Consider the following 20,854-nt stretch of genomic DNA (forward strand, 5'->3'; position numbering starts at 1 on the left):
TTAAATGCTTATAAAAAAAAACTGTGACTAACAATTTTTAATATTTTCATCTGCTTTTGAAACAAATATACTAGGAGTCTTTTATTAAATATTTAAGCTTTTTTAATCAACAAATAAAATTTTATTTAAGTTACACCAAAAACCAAATTCAATTTTGTCAAAAATCGATTTTGCGTAAAAATTCCCGTTTTTCCTTAATTTTTCTTCGATTTTTCTTGACGCTTTTGAAAATTACTGGGAATTTTAAATTTTGACCTCCCCAATGCACCAACGATATTCACTTTCCAATCGATAAAGATGCTGAAGTTGAAAATCGAAGCATTATTTCGACTACTTATCGTGTACACAGACACAAAAAAAAAAAAATAAAAAAAAAAAAATAAAAAAAAACCACACATCATTGTAAAATCAATACACTCATCGTTCCACTCAGAATCTAAAAAATATAACATGGTATAAACAAAAAAAAATAAAAACGTGATTCTAGATAACATCATGGAATTAACAATAATAATATAAAATTGACTAAGCAACTTGAAATAATTATTGTTCAAATTATTCAAACACGGTGGTAATAGCAACAAAAATACTATATTTCGGTACCTACACCTGAAAAGAATTTATGTACGAGTACATTTCAGAGATTATAATACAATGTAATAATGTAATATAATATAATTAGTGAGTTAGGTGACTGAGTAAAACAAAATAAATTTCCTAATCAAATTAAAATAAATTTATAAATATTGTATACTTGACCATTTTAAAATGGATAAAGATTTTTCATCTAATGATTTGAGTTATTCTGTAGTAATTCGAGAGCCACAAATCGTAGGGATTTTAAACATGTTTCGTGACATGTATATTATGTAGTAAAATGCTCAATATGTGTGAGTTATAACTGTTTAAATGTGCATAATATGTATTAACAAAACGTATATGTAAATACTTAAACAAACATACTTTTGCATAATGTTGTATGATACAAAGTTTATTTATTTAGACCGTCAAAAATCTAATACAGATTTGTTTGTATGAGTACAAAATCATTTTTATCTTTCAGATTTCCCGCAGTGAAACAAGTCTTGACGAATTTATTGGCCTAACATGAAACTCTTTATGTTACTTATATAATATTATGCAAACAGTGTTTTAATTCACTGTGAACATAAATGATACATCTCAAATAATGTCTTTGCAGCAGAAATTTACAAAAATAACATAATAAACAAACGATTTCCCTAGTGGTCAATAAATTAAATATACGCATTTATTTTATTTTTTTGGACATTATAATCTTAAATGTGGTCATAAATCAATAAAATATTATTAATTGATTTCATGTACTGAAAAAAGAAGCCACCATCATAGTCTGATATAATATAATAATAATAATTTTGTTCAACATATAAAAGGTGATAGTAAACCGTTTGACTACTTCATAGTTTCAACCCGTGGGAGTTGACCATTCCATTTATAACCACTGGTTCTAGTTTAATTTCTTAAACCTGTTGTTGATTATCATGATGCACTTTTTCTCATTGATTGTGTTCATTCTTAAAAATGATATCTCTAAACAACTAATATTATCTTTATCTGGAAACCATACTCTGTAGCGTTTTGTATTAATGCTATAACAAACGTATCATATTCATATACCCTTTTTGCTTTTATAGCATCCCTTTTTTGTCTTTTTTGTTTATGTTGCTAATATAATATTATGCAAACGGTATTTTAAGTAACGATTTTGCATGTGCACATAAATTATTCACCTCAATTATGATTACAAAAAAGATTTACAAAAACAAAATAATAAATAAACGATTTTCCTAATAATCAATAAATTAAACATACACATTTGTTTTATTTTTTTTGAAAACCTATAATCTTAAATATGGTCATAAATTAAGAGAGCATTATTTATTTAGTTGATTAGATTTACAGAAAAAAGAAGCCGCCATCATCGACTTATCTGTTATAATATAATTAGTAATAGTTTTAATTTCATTCAGCATATAAAAGGTGATTGTAAACCATTTGAGTACTTCATTGTTTCAAGCCGTGGGAGTTGACCATTCCATTTTCAAACTGGTAATTATATTATTTTGTTCATAATAATATTAACGTAAAATATGATTTTTTTGATCTCGTAGTATGTTCATATTACCGAAAAGTAATATTGTGAATATACTAATTAAGTAAAATATAAAATTAAACACAACATTTTAAAATCGTTATTATGTTTTAGTTTATCAAAGTTAAGTCTTTCTACAATCTAACAAGATGGCTTGTGAAGAAGGTAAGTGCCTATAATACCCATAATTGTATCGTTCCTCGATTTGGGAAATTTAAATTCTTAGTAGGGCTCATTATAGTTAATTTTATGGAATTAATATTATTTTATTTACTTCCGTAACATTATTATAGTAATCCATAGGCTACGTAGTCCTTTAGTTCCTCCTAAACTCCATACATTTTGTTTGAATATATGGAATTTACTAAATTTAATAAATTGTGATTATTTGAAAATCAAAATAAGAAGGTATTAAAAACTGTCCGTTTGCGATCCCCTTAAACATTATTGTGTACTATCTCATAGTAAGATATTATTATACTATATTAATACACTTCGGTACACGACCACACTCACCACAAAACTCGGACAAGGATGGATATATTTTGTTTGACATAAAATAATCGTCTGCATGGTCTTATATATTTTATGTTTTAACAAATATTTGTGCTATAAATGCACGATTCATTTAGTTCATAGGAATATCAAAACAATTAAACTGTTTGCATTCTAATTATAATAAATAGTAAGTTACCTTTAAGTTAATGAAATTCTCATAATTTAAAACAAATCCAAAGAATAATAATTTCACTTATTGTTAAACTCTTATACTAAAATGGCAGATATAAAAACGAAGCGTAAGATATCTTTTCAAACTAATTCTAAAAATAAAACCTGTAACATGTATGCTTAAAAAAAATTTTAGTTGGCAGTTTCGTATCAACTAAACAATTTCCTGACAATTTTCTGCTTGGGACAGCGACTGGGGCTTATCATGTAGAAGGAGCTTGGGATGAAGGTAAGTTTTGCTTATGGTTGATTTATTTGATTCCTAAAATGTTTTACTACAACAGTATAGTCAACCTGTCTTTGGTACTTACTCATAACAATTTTTATTTGTTTAAAATAAAACCATAAACTGTATATTTTAAAATATCGTCCAATTTTTTAAATAAGAAAATTCAAGATAATGGTATAAAATATATTATTATAATATATATTTAAATATTATACACAATTATAATTCTAAAAATTAGGTTTTTATTTTGTATCTTTATATTATTATTATGAGTACCTAGTGAAAATGTACAGGTATAAAATTTAAAATATGTCTATTTTATGTGTCAACTTAAAGTTTATTTTATTTCAAGAATATCTAAAGTAAATTAATTTTCATCCGATGAATAATTCAAATTTTTTAATGGGTTTTTACTTTGGTGTATCATTTTAAATTTTCCCAGTAATTTTCTTGAGCTTAAAGAAAAACTATTTAATATACGATATAATAGGTATGTCTAAATCTTAATTTTTGCAAATTACCAAATTTTAACTTTACACAAAGTTAAGTTACTTTTTTTTCAGAGTTAACTTTCAACTTAACAAACACTGCGAGACATTCTGTTCATCGTGTTACTATACAGTAGACTAAAATGTACTTAATTTAATAAATGTTGTTGAAGTATAAATAATACATCAATTACATAAGCTATACGATAAAATACTTAAATATTATATTTCAATTGAGATTTCATATTATACATTTATTTTGTATATTTTTTTGGTGAAATTGTGCTGACAAATCTTTTAATTTTTTAACTTTTTTATAATATTTAAAATGTGGTAATTGATAAATATTATTTTTTTAATCATCCAAAAGGTTCATACTTGTCTTAATATAATAATAATATAGAACTTTATAAATTGAAATTTACAATTGTTAAAATAAATAGAATAGTTATGCATTTTAAAGAATATTTTATACTTCTACCATCAAGTTTGGCACTTGTATTTTGTGTTGTGGAATTCATAGATCCTTTAGTTTATTCACTGAATTATTTTTACTCTCAGATAAAGCTGAATCGATCTGGGACCATTATTTTCATTCAAATGAAGCAAACAAGTCGTTCAGATACTTCTTAGACTTACCACCGTCCGTAATCGAAAAATACATAGAAAAAGGTGTCAAACCTAGATTAGCTGATCTATATAAGGGAATGGGAGTGTACGAATTTCCATCAACTGCAATTAACGATGGTACACATTTTAATTTCAACGGTGATGTAGCTGCGGATGCGTACCACAAAACGGACACAGATGTCAAACTTCTTAAGGAATTGGGTGTCAGTTTTCGAAAAGAATTTAATAGTTTTCATTTTCAATAGTAACTGCTACTAATAAACTAGTGTTTAGGTACTTATTAACATATGATTTCAGGTTCAAGTTTACCGGTTTTCCATAAGTCCAACTAGAATCATTCCAATGGCTCATGACCATTTACAAGGAGAAGTTGGAATAGCATATTATAATAATCTGATTGACAAATTAATCGAAAATGGAATCACGCCAATGGTATTTGAACTATTTTATAGTATCATAATATAATAATCTAAATATATATATAAATGGAACGTGAACAGTTTATGTCACCTCGTAAATTGATAACGGCTTGTCCGATTTGGCTAAAAATTTTTTTAAGATGTTTGTAATTGTTAGGAGAAGGTTTTTAAGGAAGACATTTTTTAAATCCAACGAAAAAGTAAGAAATCTGGATGTAATAAATACAACAGTGGCGCAGTAGTGTATTATCGGGCATGTTTGTTGATTTGTATTATTATTTTTTGTCAATATAATATATATATATATATATATATATATATAAATGTTTGTGTGTAGATTAGACCTCTGAGAAGAAGAACGGCTAATTTAAAAATGGTTACATTTAGCTTATTTTATTCATCTGATATTAGTACGGTTAGGATAGGTTAGGATATTTTATTAATTGATTAAATTAATCCACCATATGTTAGGTTAAGTAAACTTTGATACTTTAGAGTTAAACCATACACTTAAGTACAAACAGCACAAGGTTCGCGATCAACCGTAGATACATTGCCTACCTGATAAAATACTGATGCGAATCAGAATTTTTATTCTGGGCAACGGAAAAGTTAAGATAAATTTTGAGCACCATACTGCACACACTGAATATTAAATAACGAATTGAACAAAGGTTGAGTCATATAGAGTTAGTACATTTAACGAGAAACGGAGTGCACGGGATCAGCTATAATTATAATAAATATTAATGAAAGTTTAAAAAAATAATAATTATAATGTTCCTAACATATTGTACCCACATTAACTAAACAATAATAAGTTGTATTTCGTATTAAAATTTAAAATCATGATTTAGGTATCGTTGTACCACTATGATATGGGGATGGACTACAACAAAATTGGAGGACTAGCAAACTCAGCTTGCTATATATTTTATATAAACTATACGAGAATTTGCTTTGAGAATTTTGGTGATAGAGTAAGTACGCGGGTTATAATTTTATATTGGTAGAAACGAAATTGTATAATTTAAGTTCGACTAACCAATAAGGTAAAATATTGGACAACGACAGCAGACATCCATTTGGCAGCTGAAGGATATGGTTCTGAGCATTTTGCTCCTGGTTACCAAGAGACATTATTTAGTGGATATTCAGATTATCAAGTATTACACCACTGTTTTAATGTGCATGCAAGTGTTTATAAATTATACAACGAAGAGTTCAGAGAAAAACAACAAGGTAAGTCATGATAATATTTTATCAATGGTTTTTTTTTGTTTATAACTAATTTAGTTAATCAGTAATAGGTAACCTACCTACCTACCAACTAAATAATTTAAATTGTGTAATTTTTTTTTTTTTCAAAATATTAATAATGTAATTATAATGCATGATCACACAATATTCGTTTTAATAAATAACTACAAATACAATTATGATAATTTATGAATAATTTGTAATAGGACAAATAAGTTTGAGCATAGATGGAGTTTGGTTCTACCCAAAAGATCCAAATAACCCGGATCATCAAAAGGCTGCTGAACGCGCACGAATATCAACAGTAATTATAAATTAAAATATTATTTATCAGACATTTTTTAATATTCTTACGATTAAACAAATCTATTTTTTAGTTTGGTTTGATAACACATGTATTATCTACGGGACAATACCCAGATGCATTTTTAGAGACTATTAATGAGTCCAACAAACGAGAAAAAATACGAATCGATCGTGTCGAACAATTTACAAAGAAAGAACAAGAATTAATTAAAGGTATGTACGATGCATCCAAATTATTTTTTAATAAACATAAATACATTTACAAGTTACAACATAGAGCTTATAAAATTATTCTAAAGTCCTTGAATCATGTGCTAATCAACGAGCAACATGGATACAGTCATGTAAAAGTTAATATAATTATAGGTTAACTCAGTTAAATTAAGTTAATACACACTTTTTGTTAACTTTTAAGTAAGTTAAAAAAAAAGTTAAATTGTTTATACAATGCTAGTGTACTTTTTTTTTTCCAACCTATAACTAAATTATAGACTATAGTGCTTATACGTTATACATTTTTACAGTATTTCCATATAAGTTAAATTCGAATGATAGGTATAAATTATTAACTTTAAACAGTTCACGGTAAATATTTTTACGTGAAAATGAAATAGACTGAAATAGTGAAATATAATTAAATTAAAAACAAAATTAACTTAACTTGCTTCTTTGAATAAAAAATTAATTTGTTAATTTCACATTACTTAAAAAAAAAAAAAATGTATTAAGTTAACAGTTGAGTTAATCCAAAAGTAATAAGCTAAGTTAAAAATTAAAATTAATCAACTTTTTAACTCATTAATGCCCAGCCTTGAATATTTCATACAGTTACTTGGTATAGTTCTTTTTTATTACAGAGATCCGGGAGAAATAAGTATTTATCTGGATGTGGGTTTCTGATCTAGAAATCTTTTTAAACTTAGCTCAGTTTTTAGTGTAATATTTGATACACACTCCCATTCTGTCTTTGTATGTTCTCAATGGCTTTGAACTAGACCGCGTTACCTACATTAAACATTCAGTCATTTATCGACAAATCTTAGTTTGAGTCCTTACATCAACAAAATGTTTAATAGAGAAAGTTAAATTCTTAGATTCAAAACACAAAATTATTTAAGTCAGCCCATATTCCTTTTCATTTTCCCTTGTATGTATTTTATAGAAATACGGATCAATAGTTTGGCATCCGTATTTAGATAGGAACCAGTCACGTCTTGAACGCGTTCGATGTTTAAACTAAGCAGACATTGAATATTCTTTACGAACCTCACCTCTCAACTCGATAATACAAATTTAGATTTCTTATCGAAGACATTCCAAATCTCCTTATTGCCATACCATTTAGAGTATCTTCCCATTTTTCTGGAAACCAATCTGAAAATAAAATTTGCACATCAGACTTCATAAGGGCATAATCATAACTTGTATCATATTAATTTATATTTTTGGACGTCTATACTAATGTATTATAGTATGTACATAATATTTAGTATTTAGTAATAAGTTTAATGTGTTTCTTTGTATATTCATTTATCTCACTTTATAATTATATTAGTTATTATTTTTATTAATCCTTCCTCCTATATATATATATATATATATATATATGTGTGTATACTGTATACTCATGGTGAATTGTCACTTGGAGTTAATGAACCAATAAAGCTACTAAAAATGTTAAACTGTTGACATTTTTGGTGACACTAGGTTCTAGTCACTAGAATACAAATTATTTTCAATAATTTAAAAAAATTTACAATTTTGCCAAAAATTCAAATCTTATTAAGTAGTTTTGAACATTACACTAAAATGTTCAAACTGTTGTTATAGGGTCATACGATTTTATTGTGTTCAACTATTATAATAGTGTAAAAGTGCGACCGATGACTGATGAAGAACTTGCTAATGAACTCAATCTTAAAAGAAGAGATCGTGGATATATCATGGAATTAAATACTACCACAGAAACTGAAGTAAAATAATTATATTTGTTTGATTGTTTTTATTTGAATACCTAATTAATCAATAATATTAATCGTTGAAACTATCAATTAATATAATTCAAGGTTTATGAAGGATTTTTAAATTGCTTAAAATGGATAAATGAGACGATGAATAATCCAAAAATATTCATCGGAGAAAACGGATTTCCCGAAGAAGATGGCATTGATGAAAGTGAAAAAAAAATTACTTATCATACTGTAAGTAGTATACCTATTATAGTACATTTAATATAAATTATATTCTTACAATATCTGATGATAAATTAATAATATTAATCATTTTTTTGATTTGCTTGTATGAGTATAATATAAACATTTTAGCTTATCCAATGTCTAAATAATTTAGTTTTTTATTTAAATTATTAAATTTTATTGTAATTATTGTAATTTATAAACTGATATGAAATTTTTTGCAGGGTATTTTAAATAAATTACTTGAAGCACTTGATGAAAAAATAAATGTTTTTGGATACTGTGTTTGGTCGTTTTTAGATACTCTCGAATTCGCTTTTGGTTATTGGTAATTAATTCATTTAACTAAATAATGTTTGTGTATACTTTAGAAATTGAGGCTTACATAGATATACAGACTTACTATGCAAAATACTTAAATTTACAATGTTATGTTATAGGAAGAAGTTTGGAATTTATGCGGTGGACTTTAATGATGAATCAAGACCACGTTCAAAGAAAAATAGTTTCGACTTTTTTCAGCAGTTGTTCAGCACAAAGAAATTGCAAATAAAAAATTTGAATGAAAGAAGAAAATTATATTAAAATGAAATGCTTGCATTTTTCCATATATTATTCAATAATGTTTAACTAAAAAAAAATTCTGTTTCTTGTTATTTACAATTAAAACGTTACACAACTTTTGCGTTAATCGTTATTCAGAATTAAAACGTTATACAAGATTTACGTTTATCGTTATAAAGATTTTAAATATTATCCAAGTTTCGCGTTTATCATTATTTTATATAGTGTTAATACCTTTTAAATTTAAAAATAATAACTAATTCGGGTAGGTTATGGCTCGGATACGAAATATAGTATAATCAATTCTTAGATTGTAGCATGAAATAAATGTTTCTCAAAACCAATAGACTTTTTAAATAAATAGATTTTAAAATATTTCGTTTTGCGTTACGTTTTGTTTAATGATATATAATATATTTTGTTAATCATTATGGTTTATTTTGCGGTACTTAATTATTTTTGACCAACGTTTTCCGTCATAATTACGTTTACAAATTTCAATCGTTTTTTTTGTCAAATATAACGTTATAACCACAACGTTATTATTACGATTGCAAGCCCTGGTACCTAGCCTTACTCTATCCTTAAAATACGAAACGTAATACTACAACACTGGCTTAAATATTGGAGGCAAATAGCATGGCTGGGCAAGTTAATGGTTTTTTTTAACTCAGTTAAGTTAAATATATTTTGTTCAATTAAATTCAAAGTTAAGTTAATAAACTTTTTAATACATCAATTAAGTTTAAAGTTAAGTTAATTAAAAAAAATAATATTTGAAAGATATTAGAATAAGTGAAAATCACTTGAATATAGTAATATAGCCTATATTTATGATAATAGATGCATAATAATATATTATTATGTATATTATTTAAAAAACTGTTGTATGGATGTATCGCCTGTATAATTGTACTGTATGACATTTACAATTCGAAAATAAATAATTAAACTAATAGTGAAAACACTGAAAACTTATTGCTGAAAAACTGCAGCAGTGTAAGCGACTGAGCAAACTAGTGAGGAACTGAGGAATGAAAACTATGAACTAAGAATGTATGAATGTATATTACACCACTATTATAATAGGTAGGTACGTATTTTTGTAATACAATTATAACATAAATGTTAAATATAATAAATAAATAGAAATAGTCACAATTCATGATAATCGACAATCGTAGAAATTATAAAATAATAATAATAAGAAATAACTAATGACACCTAATGGCTAATAATAATGATAATAAGCACGCTATTATTAAACGTGACTTCGTGGGCTCGTATAAATAGGCTTGATAAATCTTATAATACGGTCATAGGGGCGACAATGATCTAAAATGTCACATTGTATTATACTATTATTATATTTTATTATTTTATTTTTTCATTGGTACTTAATTCATATAAAATATTACTATGTTAGTCCATATCTATAAAAATAATCAAATTAATACGAAAAGAAATCGTTTTTTCTAATAATATTTTCTAATATTCTACGATTTAAATTAATTAAATCGACCAACCGTTAATATACTAAAATATTTTATGGATAACCCGAAAATTCAAAATTAACTTAATTGGGAATTTTAAAAATAATACAAATTGATTTTAAGTTAACATATAACCTAAAGAGTTAAGTTAAAGTTAATTTAATTAAAACAGCGAACTAGTAAGTTAAGTTAATAAGTTAAAATTAACTTAACTTTTAACTTATTAACTCGTTAATGCCCAGCCTTGGCAAATCGACATAATTTTAGTCTATAATAGGTAATGTGGAGGAAAATGGTATCTCGTTTTTGGAGGAAAATGGAACCGCCCCCTATCTTTAAATAATTTGTTGTTCATAATGATTTAGTATTTTAGTGTAACTGTTCTGGGTTATAAGACTAATACATAAGTTTGCAGTGTTAGGTATACGATTATTTTAATGGTATTTTTTTTTAACAAAGTTTGTTATTTTTCAAAAATGTAAGAAGCACGTATGATTATACATCATATTATGCTTGACTTGTATATGATTTGAAATTGTGGACATTATTGTGTTTATTTTTTTCACCAGTGTGTTTTTACAAAGAATATTATTATTATATTACTATCAATTTATGATTTTAATGGCAATCTGTATTTTCATTGTTTTATAACCAAAGCTGGGCAAGTTAACCAATTTTTTTAACTAGTTAAAGTTAAGTTATCCTAAAATAAAAATAACTAAGCTAAGTTAAAGTTAGTTTTATAAAGTTACTGAATTTGAGTAACTAAGTTAAGTTACAAATTCTCATGAAAATAATAACTAAATTAAGTTAAAAGTTAAGTTACTTTTATTTTTTTAAATACCTTTAACTTACTCATAAACGTTTTTTTATCTTATGGGAGGAAAATAACTAGTTTTGGTATAAAGTAAAACAAATTAATAACAAATGCACAGACTATATTATTTTATAAATACTCGTTATAGCTGTAACTTACATTCAAAATATAAATTACATAATATATATATATATATAAATGATTATAAGAAATACTTATTTAATTTTAATAACAATCTTTTTTCAAAATTATGATCTGCTGTAGACCCTCTTCTTTCACTTAACAGCTGGCCATCAGCACTAAACAAGCACTCTACTTATAAAGTTGACAACAATTAATTCTTATATATTATTTTCTTTATATACCAATATAATATTAAAAGAATATAGAATGTAGTTTGTAGAAAACACGGCATAAGTATCACCGTATCAGAAAATTACTGATTAGGTCCGTTCTGGAAATTATATTATTAGTTATTAATTATTACCTACCTATCAATATACACAGTACACTAGTAACAATGTAACATACATCTTAACCGTTGTCATTTCATAGAAAATATAAACTTCCTAGTTATATTCCAAAGTAATAAATAAATAATAATAATCACTATTCACTATAATAGTATAATACTACTAATTAGTAATTATAATATGTCTATATAGTATATATTATATTAATTATTAGTGTATACTATAATAATATGTCTATTATAGTAATGAATACAATAATATACATATCTACAATCGTCGGTAGATATACCTTCGTCGCGGTTCTCAGAAATATCAATACAAATAATATACAGTTCATAAATCACATAAATCATAATAGGAATATTCGTAAATAACTTTTTACAAATAACTTTCATTTTAACAGAATAACTAAGGTAAGTTACAATTATTTATAAAAACAAATAACTTACTTACTAACTAAGTTATTTTCTACATTCAATTTTTTTTTTAACTAGTTAAGTTAAAAGTTATCAAAAAAAGTAACTTTTAACTTAACTTTTAACTTTTTAACTAATTACTGCCCAGCTTTGTTTATAACATCATCTGCTATACCTAGAATACTTTTATATAATTTGACATACAAATACCGAGCACCAAATGAATAGTTTGTCATTATATAACATTTTAAACTAATATGAACGGAGAGATACTCCATAAATAAAATACCTATGTAAGACGTATAATGTATATTGTATATATTATATTATTTTTTTAATAAAAGAATATTAACAATTTGAGATCATACGGGTTAAGCTCAAGAAGCATAATACCTTTACGATGTATAAATTCATATAAATCTATTTATATAAATCGTATTACTATTTAATATTCGACATTCGTTTACTTTTATAATTACCTATATACTATAGTGTAGTGTAATATAATACTATGGTACCAATAAGTGGGCCATTCTCTTATCACAACAAAGTGTTCTGTTAGTTGATTCATTGATGATTAACGAAGGATGAAATTATTACTTATTTATATAATATTACATTTTCGATAAACTACATATTTGTATGTATAATTATTAAGATTCATGATTAAACGATTCGTTACCACTCCCAGAATTATTATTGAAGTTTGATTAATTGTTATGCGTATCCAATTATTTGGACAATACTAGCGGCTTATGCTGAAAATCACTTTTAATGATCCATTTTATTTTATAGGCCGATAATCTAATAAATTAAACTAATTAATAAATAAATAAATATATTATTATGATGATACGGACTTCACATCACGTGTTTTATGCCTACGTTGGCGTAAAATGTACTAAATTCCGTTCCTGTAAAATACTTCGCTCCATCGGAAGTAATGGTCTTGGGCAACCCCCCCCCCCCCCCCCGAACCGTGCGAACAGTTCTTGCATTTTAAAAAATATGGCCACTGTCGCTATACCCGCGCTTACCTCAAACACTTACTTCTAGTCGTTTTGAGGTCGTGTCTACTATTACAAAAAGAGTTTATTATTGTATGGCTCTAAGAAGTCTATGTGCAGGCGCGACCACACTTGTTCCATGGAACTTGTATGGCGTTAGCACTGTCTTCGGTAGTGCGGGTTGAACCTGCAGCATACCAACATTTCCCCAGCCCTCCCCACCACAAAAAAAAAAGATTTTTTGAACATTTTTTTCATTAATATTTTTAGATTTTTAACATTTTTACATTTTAATATTTTTTTTATTTATATTCCGGAAAATTCGCAGTTGATCGTACGAATGCATACAAATTCCGTACTAAATATTCACGAATTAATATATTGGAAAAAGTTATTTTTAGCTTTTGGGAAGGCTGGGGAAACGCATGATGTGGAAAAACCGTTTTTTCGATTGGGAGGGATTTTCCGAAAAATTCTTGGATGGTCGTACAAATTCATACAAATTCTATACTAAATATTAATGAAAACAATTTTCTGAAAATCTTTTTTGGGACGTAGAGGCTGGAGGCAACGTTCGTATATCAAACAGTCCAGTTCGGTAGGAATTTCGTGCCGAAGCGCGTAATATTATGGTTTAAGCTATTCATTTTTATCCGCGTTTGTAGGCAAGTTGACTACATCAATAGCCTTTATTAATTAATTACCTGTGATAACGTTACGTCGACCCGTGTTTGTATTTTTATTTTAATCCAATTAAATAATGTTAAATGGTCAGTTGTAAATAAAATTGAGACACGGCGGTGTCTTTATCTCTTTATCTGCAGTTCCGATTTAAAGTAAATAGTATATTTTTTTAAAAATAAAACAATTTAACATTCAAATTTACACAGATAAGATTTAATAATATTTATTCATTATACCTATATTGCCGATGATAAACAATATAAAATTAAAAATATGTAATACATGTTTAATAAATCAGCAGCTATACTAGCTTATAAACTTGAATTTTAATTGACACTTTACTATAATTTATATTTATATTGCATTTTATATTTTAATGATATTAAATTGCCAACATTTGATTTGTTGACTGTTAAGACTGGATCACACGTCAATAAGTTGCTTATATTATAGTAGGTATAATATAATTTAAACTGAGTAAAACTGAGTAAAACTCTTTACTGAGTAAAACAAAATGCATTTACTGATCAAATTAAAATAAATGTATAAATATATACTTTAACATTTTAAAATGGATAACGATATTTCATCCAACGATTTCAGTTAGCTTGTAGTAATTCGAAAACCATAAATTGTAGGGATTTGAATAACATGTTTCGTGACATGTCTATAGTATAATGCTCAAATATGTGTTAATTTAAAAATATTAAAACGTATAATATGTAAATACTTAAAACAAACATACTTTTGCATAATGTATACTGATAGAAAGTATATTTTGTTTGTATGAGTATAAAATAATTTTTATCTTTCATATTTCTCGCAGTGAAAAGAGTCTCGACGAATTTATTAACCTAACTTGAAACTTTTTATGTTATACTTGTATAATATTATGCAAACAGTATTTTAAATAACTATTTTGCATGGGCACATCAATTATACACCTCAATTGCTGTCTTTGCAGTAGAGATTTACAAAAATAATATGATAAATAAACGATTTTATTTGGACATTATAATCTTAAATATGGTCATAAATTAATAAAATATTATTAGCTGATTTCATTTACAGAAAAAAAAGCCGCTATCATAAGCTTATCTGTTATAATATAATTAATAATAATAATAATTTCATTCACATATAAAAGGTGATTGTAAACCTTTTGACCACTTCATAGTTCCAAGTCGTGGGAGTGGATGGACCATTCCGTTTTCAAACTGGTAATTATATTATTTGGCACATTATAATATTAACGTAAAATATGATTTTTTCCGATCTCATAGTATGTTCATATTACCCGAAAATTATTATTGTAAATATACTAATTAAGTAAAATATAACATTATTCTCAATATTTTTCAATCGTTATTGTGTTTTAGTTTACCAAAGTTAAGTCTTTCTACAATCTAAAACGATGGCTTGTGAAAAAGGTAAGTGCCTATAATGCCCATAATTTTTATCGTTCCTTGATTTGGGAAATTTAAATCCTTAGTAGTACTCATAGTTAATTTTAGCACACATTTACCACACGAATTGGATGAGGATCAGGGCTTGCAACCGTTATAATAATGTTATGATTATTATAACGTTATATTTGACAAAAAACGATTGCAATTTGTAAACGTAATTATAACGGAAAGTGATAATCAAAAATAATTAAATACTGCAAAACAAAACATAAAGATTAACAAAATATATTTTATATAATTAAAGAAAACATAAGACAAAATGTAATTTACAGAGTATCATTAAAAGAAAAATAACACAAAACGTAATTTATAGAATATATTTGACCGAAAAATAACGCAAAACGAAATATTTTAAAATATATTTATTTAATAGGTCTGTTGGTTTCGTAGAAACATTTATTGTATGTAAACAATCTAAGAATTGCTTATATTATATTCCGTATCCGGGCCTGCCTAAATTAGTTTTTTTTTTTAAATTTAATAGGTATTAACACCATTTTAAATAAATATAAACGCAAAACTTAAACGATAAACGCATAACAATGTTTATTATTATTTATTATTAATTACTTTATCAAGACATCTGATTTCCAGAATTAATTCCAGTATTCTAAGAATGCCGAGTGCAGGGTGAGGCGTGTCAATCCAGTTAATAACAAATAATTTTATTTACTTGCTAAGAACTGTGAGAGCGGTCCCCGACCTAACTAGTAGAGCGGCTATGACAATGTACCCGGCGGCCTGAGGCCGTATATTTGACTGCCTTGGCTAGCGTTTTGCGCATGCGCCATTCACAATATTGTATGTATTTACGCCACACACCCGTATTCCACCTCCCATGCATTAACATAGGCAACGCCGGCAACTGCCTCGTCTAGTGCCGCTATCGAGCCTCTAGCCGTGGCGGCGCGGTGCAGCCCGCGCTGGTAATAGGATTGAACCCAAACTGCAAGGTTAGGTATTATAGCTTATGAATTAAAACGTTACTGCTACGGGACTACGAGAGCCATTCTCCACTTTCATGCAAGTTGTATACAAAAAAAATTAATATCAAATATAAATTTAGGTAAATATAATAAATTATGAAATTATGAAAACCTAAAAAGTAAAAATTAACTAAAAAATTGCGCCCCAATAAATTTTGCGCCCTAGGCACGTGCCTTGGTGGCCTATGGGTAAATCCGCCCCTGATGGTAATATTGATATTTGAATAAAATTCACTACTGTTTTGCAAATAATAAATTAATTTAATGAATCATAATTATATTATTCTTGTTTACATAATATCTTAGTAGTTTTTAATATACTCAAAATTAAATAACTAATATGATTATATTCTAATGTTTGATTGAAATTCCTAATTAGTAAGACTGATATCGATTTAAAGTAGGTATTAAAAAAATGTTATACTAATACATAATAAACTAATTATTAGTATTGGTACCTACTAATTTTATCTAAATTGAAGGATCAAAGAACATGTAAATAATTATCAAAACCTTTTTTAATGAGTGCCTCAAAAATGTTCAAAAAAATGTAATTTTTCCTTTATACGCAATTATGAATTTACATAATATATATTTATATAATACATATTATAATGTAGTATTTTTGATCATATATATAAACAGAATATTTTTTTACATTCATCTATTCAAGTGTACCTACTGATTTTCATTAATTAAATTCTCATAATTCAAAAAAAATCCAAAGAACAGTTTAACTTATCGTTAAACTCTTCTACTAAAATGGCAGATATAAAAAGAAGCGTGAGATATTTTTTCAAACTAATTCTAAAAATAAAACCTATAACATGTATGTTTAAAAAACATTTCAGTTGGCAGTTTCGTATCAACTAAACAATTTCCTGACAATTTCCTACTTGGGACAGCGACTGCGGCTTTTCAAGTAGAAGGAGCTTGGGATGAAGGTAAGTTTTGTTTATGATTGATTTATTTGTTTCCTAAAATGTTGTACTACAACAGTATAGGTAATTTGAATACTACAGTTAATTTCCTAAAATTAATATCAAATATATTAATTGGTACTTACTCATAAAAATTTTTATTCGTAAAAATAAAATCATAAATTGTATATTTTAAAAGACCGTTAAATTGTTTAAATAAAAAAATTCAAGATAATGGTGTACAATATATTATATTATATATTATAGACAATTATAATTTTTAAAATTAGGTTTTTAGTTTGTATCTTTGTATTATTATTTTTAGTACCTTGTGAAAATGTTCAGGTTTAATACTTAAAATATGTGTATTTAAATGAAATACGATAATTTTTTCTTGTTTCCCTTGTCTATTTGATGGATTAGATTGCGTATCTTAAATCAGTATCTAACCAGCTATTTTCTATACATTTTGTTAGTCAATGGTAAATAAAACCAAAATATAAAAATATTTGAATGTCCCAATCTCAAGTACCTATTCAACAATGAAATATGCAGTGACTTGTAAAAAAAAAAAGTTACAATGGACTATGATTCTTCAAAGCACTCCATTGATAATTTTCTGTTTAAACGTTACAAATTGTTTGTGTTACATAGTTAATAAAGTAAAATAATAATATATGTATATTAATAACTATAATTAATTGAAACTCAATATTACTTAAATATTTATACAAATTTAAAACGTTATTCATTCAGTTAATTTACAATAGTATCAAGTGAACAACATAATATACCGTATTTAAATAATACCTAGGTACCTACTTATTATTAAAGAATCCTTTTTATATCGTATTTATTAAAATAACAAACGTCCATAAATACGTCATACGGTTTGAAATTATATCAATTTCGACCAGATAAACCCTTATAAATTATAAGATAATATAATTACAGACATTATAATTTATAATGTCTGTTAAGACGATCATGATAAATACCTATAAGTAACAAAAAAATATATAAATATATTAGGTATACCTAAACATATAATAATTAATAATAATGTTCTGTACCTAATTAAAGTTTTATCGTTTATTTAATTATGTTTTCAATAATTAAACTGACATTCAAAATAAAAATATGTTATCTGACATAAGATGTAATATAATAATTCATCAATAATACATTCATGATAAATTTTAAATGGACGCTCTTAAATTACCACCTCTAGTTCCACTCATGTATAGTTTTGATTGCGACAAAATAATTAATAATCGATTTCATAGATAATAATCGTAACGTGAATCGCTATTAAGTAATATGAATTATGATGAATGTATAATGTTTTGTTATATTATAATCGATACCTACTCAATATTCATACTACAATAGAAAATAGTATAATAATATATTATAGTATTAAAAATAAATGTATAGGGAGTAAATGAAAAAGTAAAATATATTAATAACATAAATCCAAGGCCGGGCATCAACGAGTTTAAAGTTAAAATTAAGTTAAAACGTTAAGTTAATTAACTCGTTACTTTTTTTCAAGATTTATGTGTCAACTTCAAGTTAATTTTATTTCAATAATATCTAAATTATTAAGTTGATTTTCATCCGTAGAATAATGCAAATTTTTGAATGGGTTTTTACTTTGATGTACCATTTTAAATTTCCCCAGTAATTTTCTTGAGCGTAAAGAAAATCTATCTAATTTACGATATAATGTGTCCAATTTTTTATTTTTGCAAATCACCAAATTTTATCTTTACACTAAATTAAGTTATTTTTTTTTCAAAGTTAACTTTCAACTTAATGACTTAACGAAAAAAATACGAGTAACTTTTAACTTAATTTAACTTGATTATTTAAAAATAACTGAACTTAACGAGTTAAATTTTGTATAAAACTACATTTCTGCGTAGTTGTGAATCTTTTTACCATGTTGGTTTCATCAATAACTTTTTTTTTATTTTCATATACTATAGTATCCATTTAAAATGTCGGTAAACTATTTCAGTATAAACATTGATTTTGTAGTTGCATATAACCAATGGTATAAGGTACAGTTATTATGATTTCAAGTATTTATGGGTTTACCAACCTTAATTGAAAAAAAAATTAAAATGTTTGATTTGGTGTTTCTCAAAAATCAAATAGTTACACCCAATTTACGCAGCTAATTATGACGAAAATATTTTTAAAGTTGAATTATTAATTTCTATTAAATATTAAAACGTCAATGTACGTAAGTTGCACACTTATGTAGTGGAACTTAAGCGAAGGAAGTCGGTAGAAGAGAGTACCTATATGTAATACATGGGTGAGTAATATGTACGTACAAGAACAAACACAGCGAGACACTCTGTATAAAGTATTAATATAGCGCAGTAGACTAAAATGTACTTAGTTAAATAAATGTTGTTTAAGCAAATAATACATCAATTATGTAAGTTATATGATAAAATAATTAAATATTTACATCACTTGAGATTCTATATAATATTATAGTTTTAAGCTTATTTATAATATTTTAAAAGTGGTAATTGATAAAAAATATTTTAAATTTCTTAATCATCATAGTTCATACTTGTCTTAGTATAATAATAATATAGAACTTTTTAAATTGAAATTTTCAATTGTAAAAAAAAAATGAAACGATTAGTAACTACATTATGCACTTTAAATAATATTTTATATATACTTCTTCCATCAATTTTGACATTTCTATTATGTGCAGTGGAAGTCAAATGTTCTATATTTTAAATCGTATAAATATTATTTATAAAAGTTCACTGAATTATTTTTAATCTTAGATAAGGCGGAATCGATCTGGGACCATTATTTGCATTCAAATGAAGCAAACAAGTCGTTCAGATACTTCTTAGACTTACCACCGTCCGTAATCGAAAAATACATAGAAAAAGGTGTCAAACCTAGATTAGCTGACCTATATAAAGGAATGGGAGTGTACGAATTTCCATCAACTGCAATTAACGATGGTACACATTTTAATTTCAACGGTGATGTAGCTGCGGATACGTACCACAAAACGGACACAGATGTCAAACTTCTTAAGGAATTGGGTGTCAGTTTCCGACAACAATTTAATAGTTTTCATTTTCAATAATAACTGCTAATAATAAACTAGTGTTTAGGTACTTATTATCATATGATTTCAGGTTCAAGTTTACCGGTTTTCCATAAGTCCAACTAGAATCATCCCAATGGCTCATGACCATTTACTAGGAAAAGTTGGAATAGCATATTATAATAATCTAATTGACAAATTAATCGAAAATGGAATCACGCCAATGGTATTTGAACAATCCTATAGTCTCGTAATATAATAAGATTATAATAAATAATGATAATTATTAAAGAAAAGGTTAAAAAAAAGAAAACATAATAATGTTTCTAACATATTGTACCCAAATTAACTAAACAATATGTTGTGCAGGGTATTACAATTTAAAATCTTGATTTAGGTGACGTTGTACCACTATGACATGATAGTGGATTTCAACAAACTTGGAGGACTAACAAACTCGGCTAGCTATGTATTTTATACAAATTATGCAAGAATTTGCTTTGAGCATTTTGGTGATAGAGTAAGTACGCGGGTTATAATC

The 20,854-nt window shown here is 26.1% G+C and overlaps 2 protein-coding genes across 2 annotated transcripts in view; both read left to right on the forward strand.

The window, feature by feature from the left end:
- The first annotated feature begins 1,979 nt into the window (after positions 1–1,979).
- Positions 1,980–9,243, forward strand: LOC100159985 (myrosinase 1). The gene is made up of 13 exons (XM_001946305.5): positions 1,980–2,091; positions 2,249–2,299; positions 3,000–3,092; positions 4,142–4,413; positions 4,508–4,642; positions 5,487–5,609; positions 5,682–5,871; positions 6,096–6,193; positions 6,267–6,408; positions 8,026–8,168; positions 8,262–8,396; positions 8,615–8,718; positions 8,831–9,243. Exons 2-13 carry the CDS (start codon positions 2,284–2,286, stop codon positions 8,973–8,975), a joined length of 1,596 nt encoding a protein of 531 aa, XP_001946340.2. The 5' UTR covers positions 1,980–2,091; positions 2,249–2,283; the 3' UTR covers positions 8,976–9,243.
- Positions 9,244–14,980: 5,737 nt separating this feature from the next.
- LOC100162019 (myrosinase 1) overlaps positions 14,981–20,854 on the forward strand; it is a 16,326-nt gene continuing 10,452 nt past the window's right edge. The window contains exons 1-6 of the mRNA XM_016804347.2: positions 14,981–15,064; positions 15,224–15,274; positions 17,151–17,243; positions 20,039–20,310; positions 20,405–20,539; positions 20,711–20,833. Of these exons, the coding sequence (XP_016659836.1) occupies positions 15,259–15,274; positions 17,151–17,243; positions 20,039–20,310; positions 20,405–20,539; positions 20,711–20,833 (639 nt within the window). The 5' untranslated portion in view covers positions 14,981–15,064; positions 15,224–15,258. The remainder of the gene's footprint in view (positions 15,065–15,223; positions 15,275–17,150; positions 17,244–20,038; positions 20,311–20,404; positions 20,540–20,710; positions 20,834–20,854) is intronic.

This window comes from Acyrthosiphon pisum, chromosome A2, assembly GCF_005508785.2.
Source record: "Acyrthosiphon pisum isolate AL4f chromosome A2, pea_aphid_22Mar2018_4r6ur, whole genome shotgun sequence".
Classification (NCBI taxonomy): Eukaryota; Metazoa; Arthropoda; class Insecta; order Hemiptera; family Aphididae; genus Acyrthosiphon; species Acyrthosiphon pisum.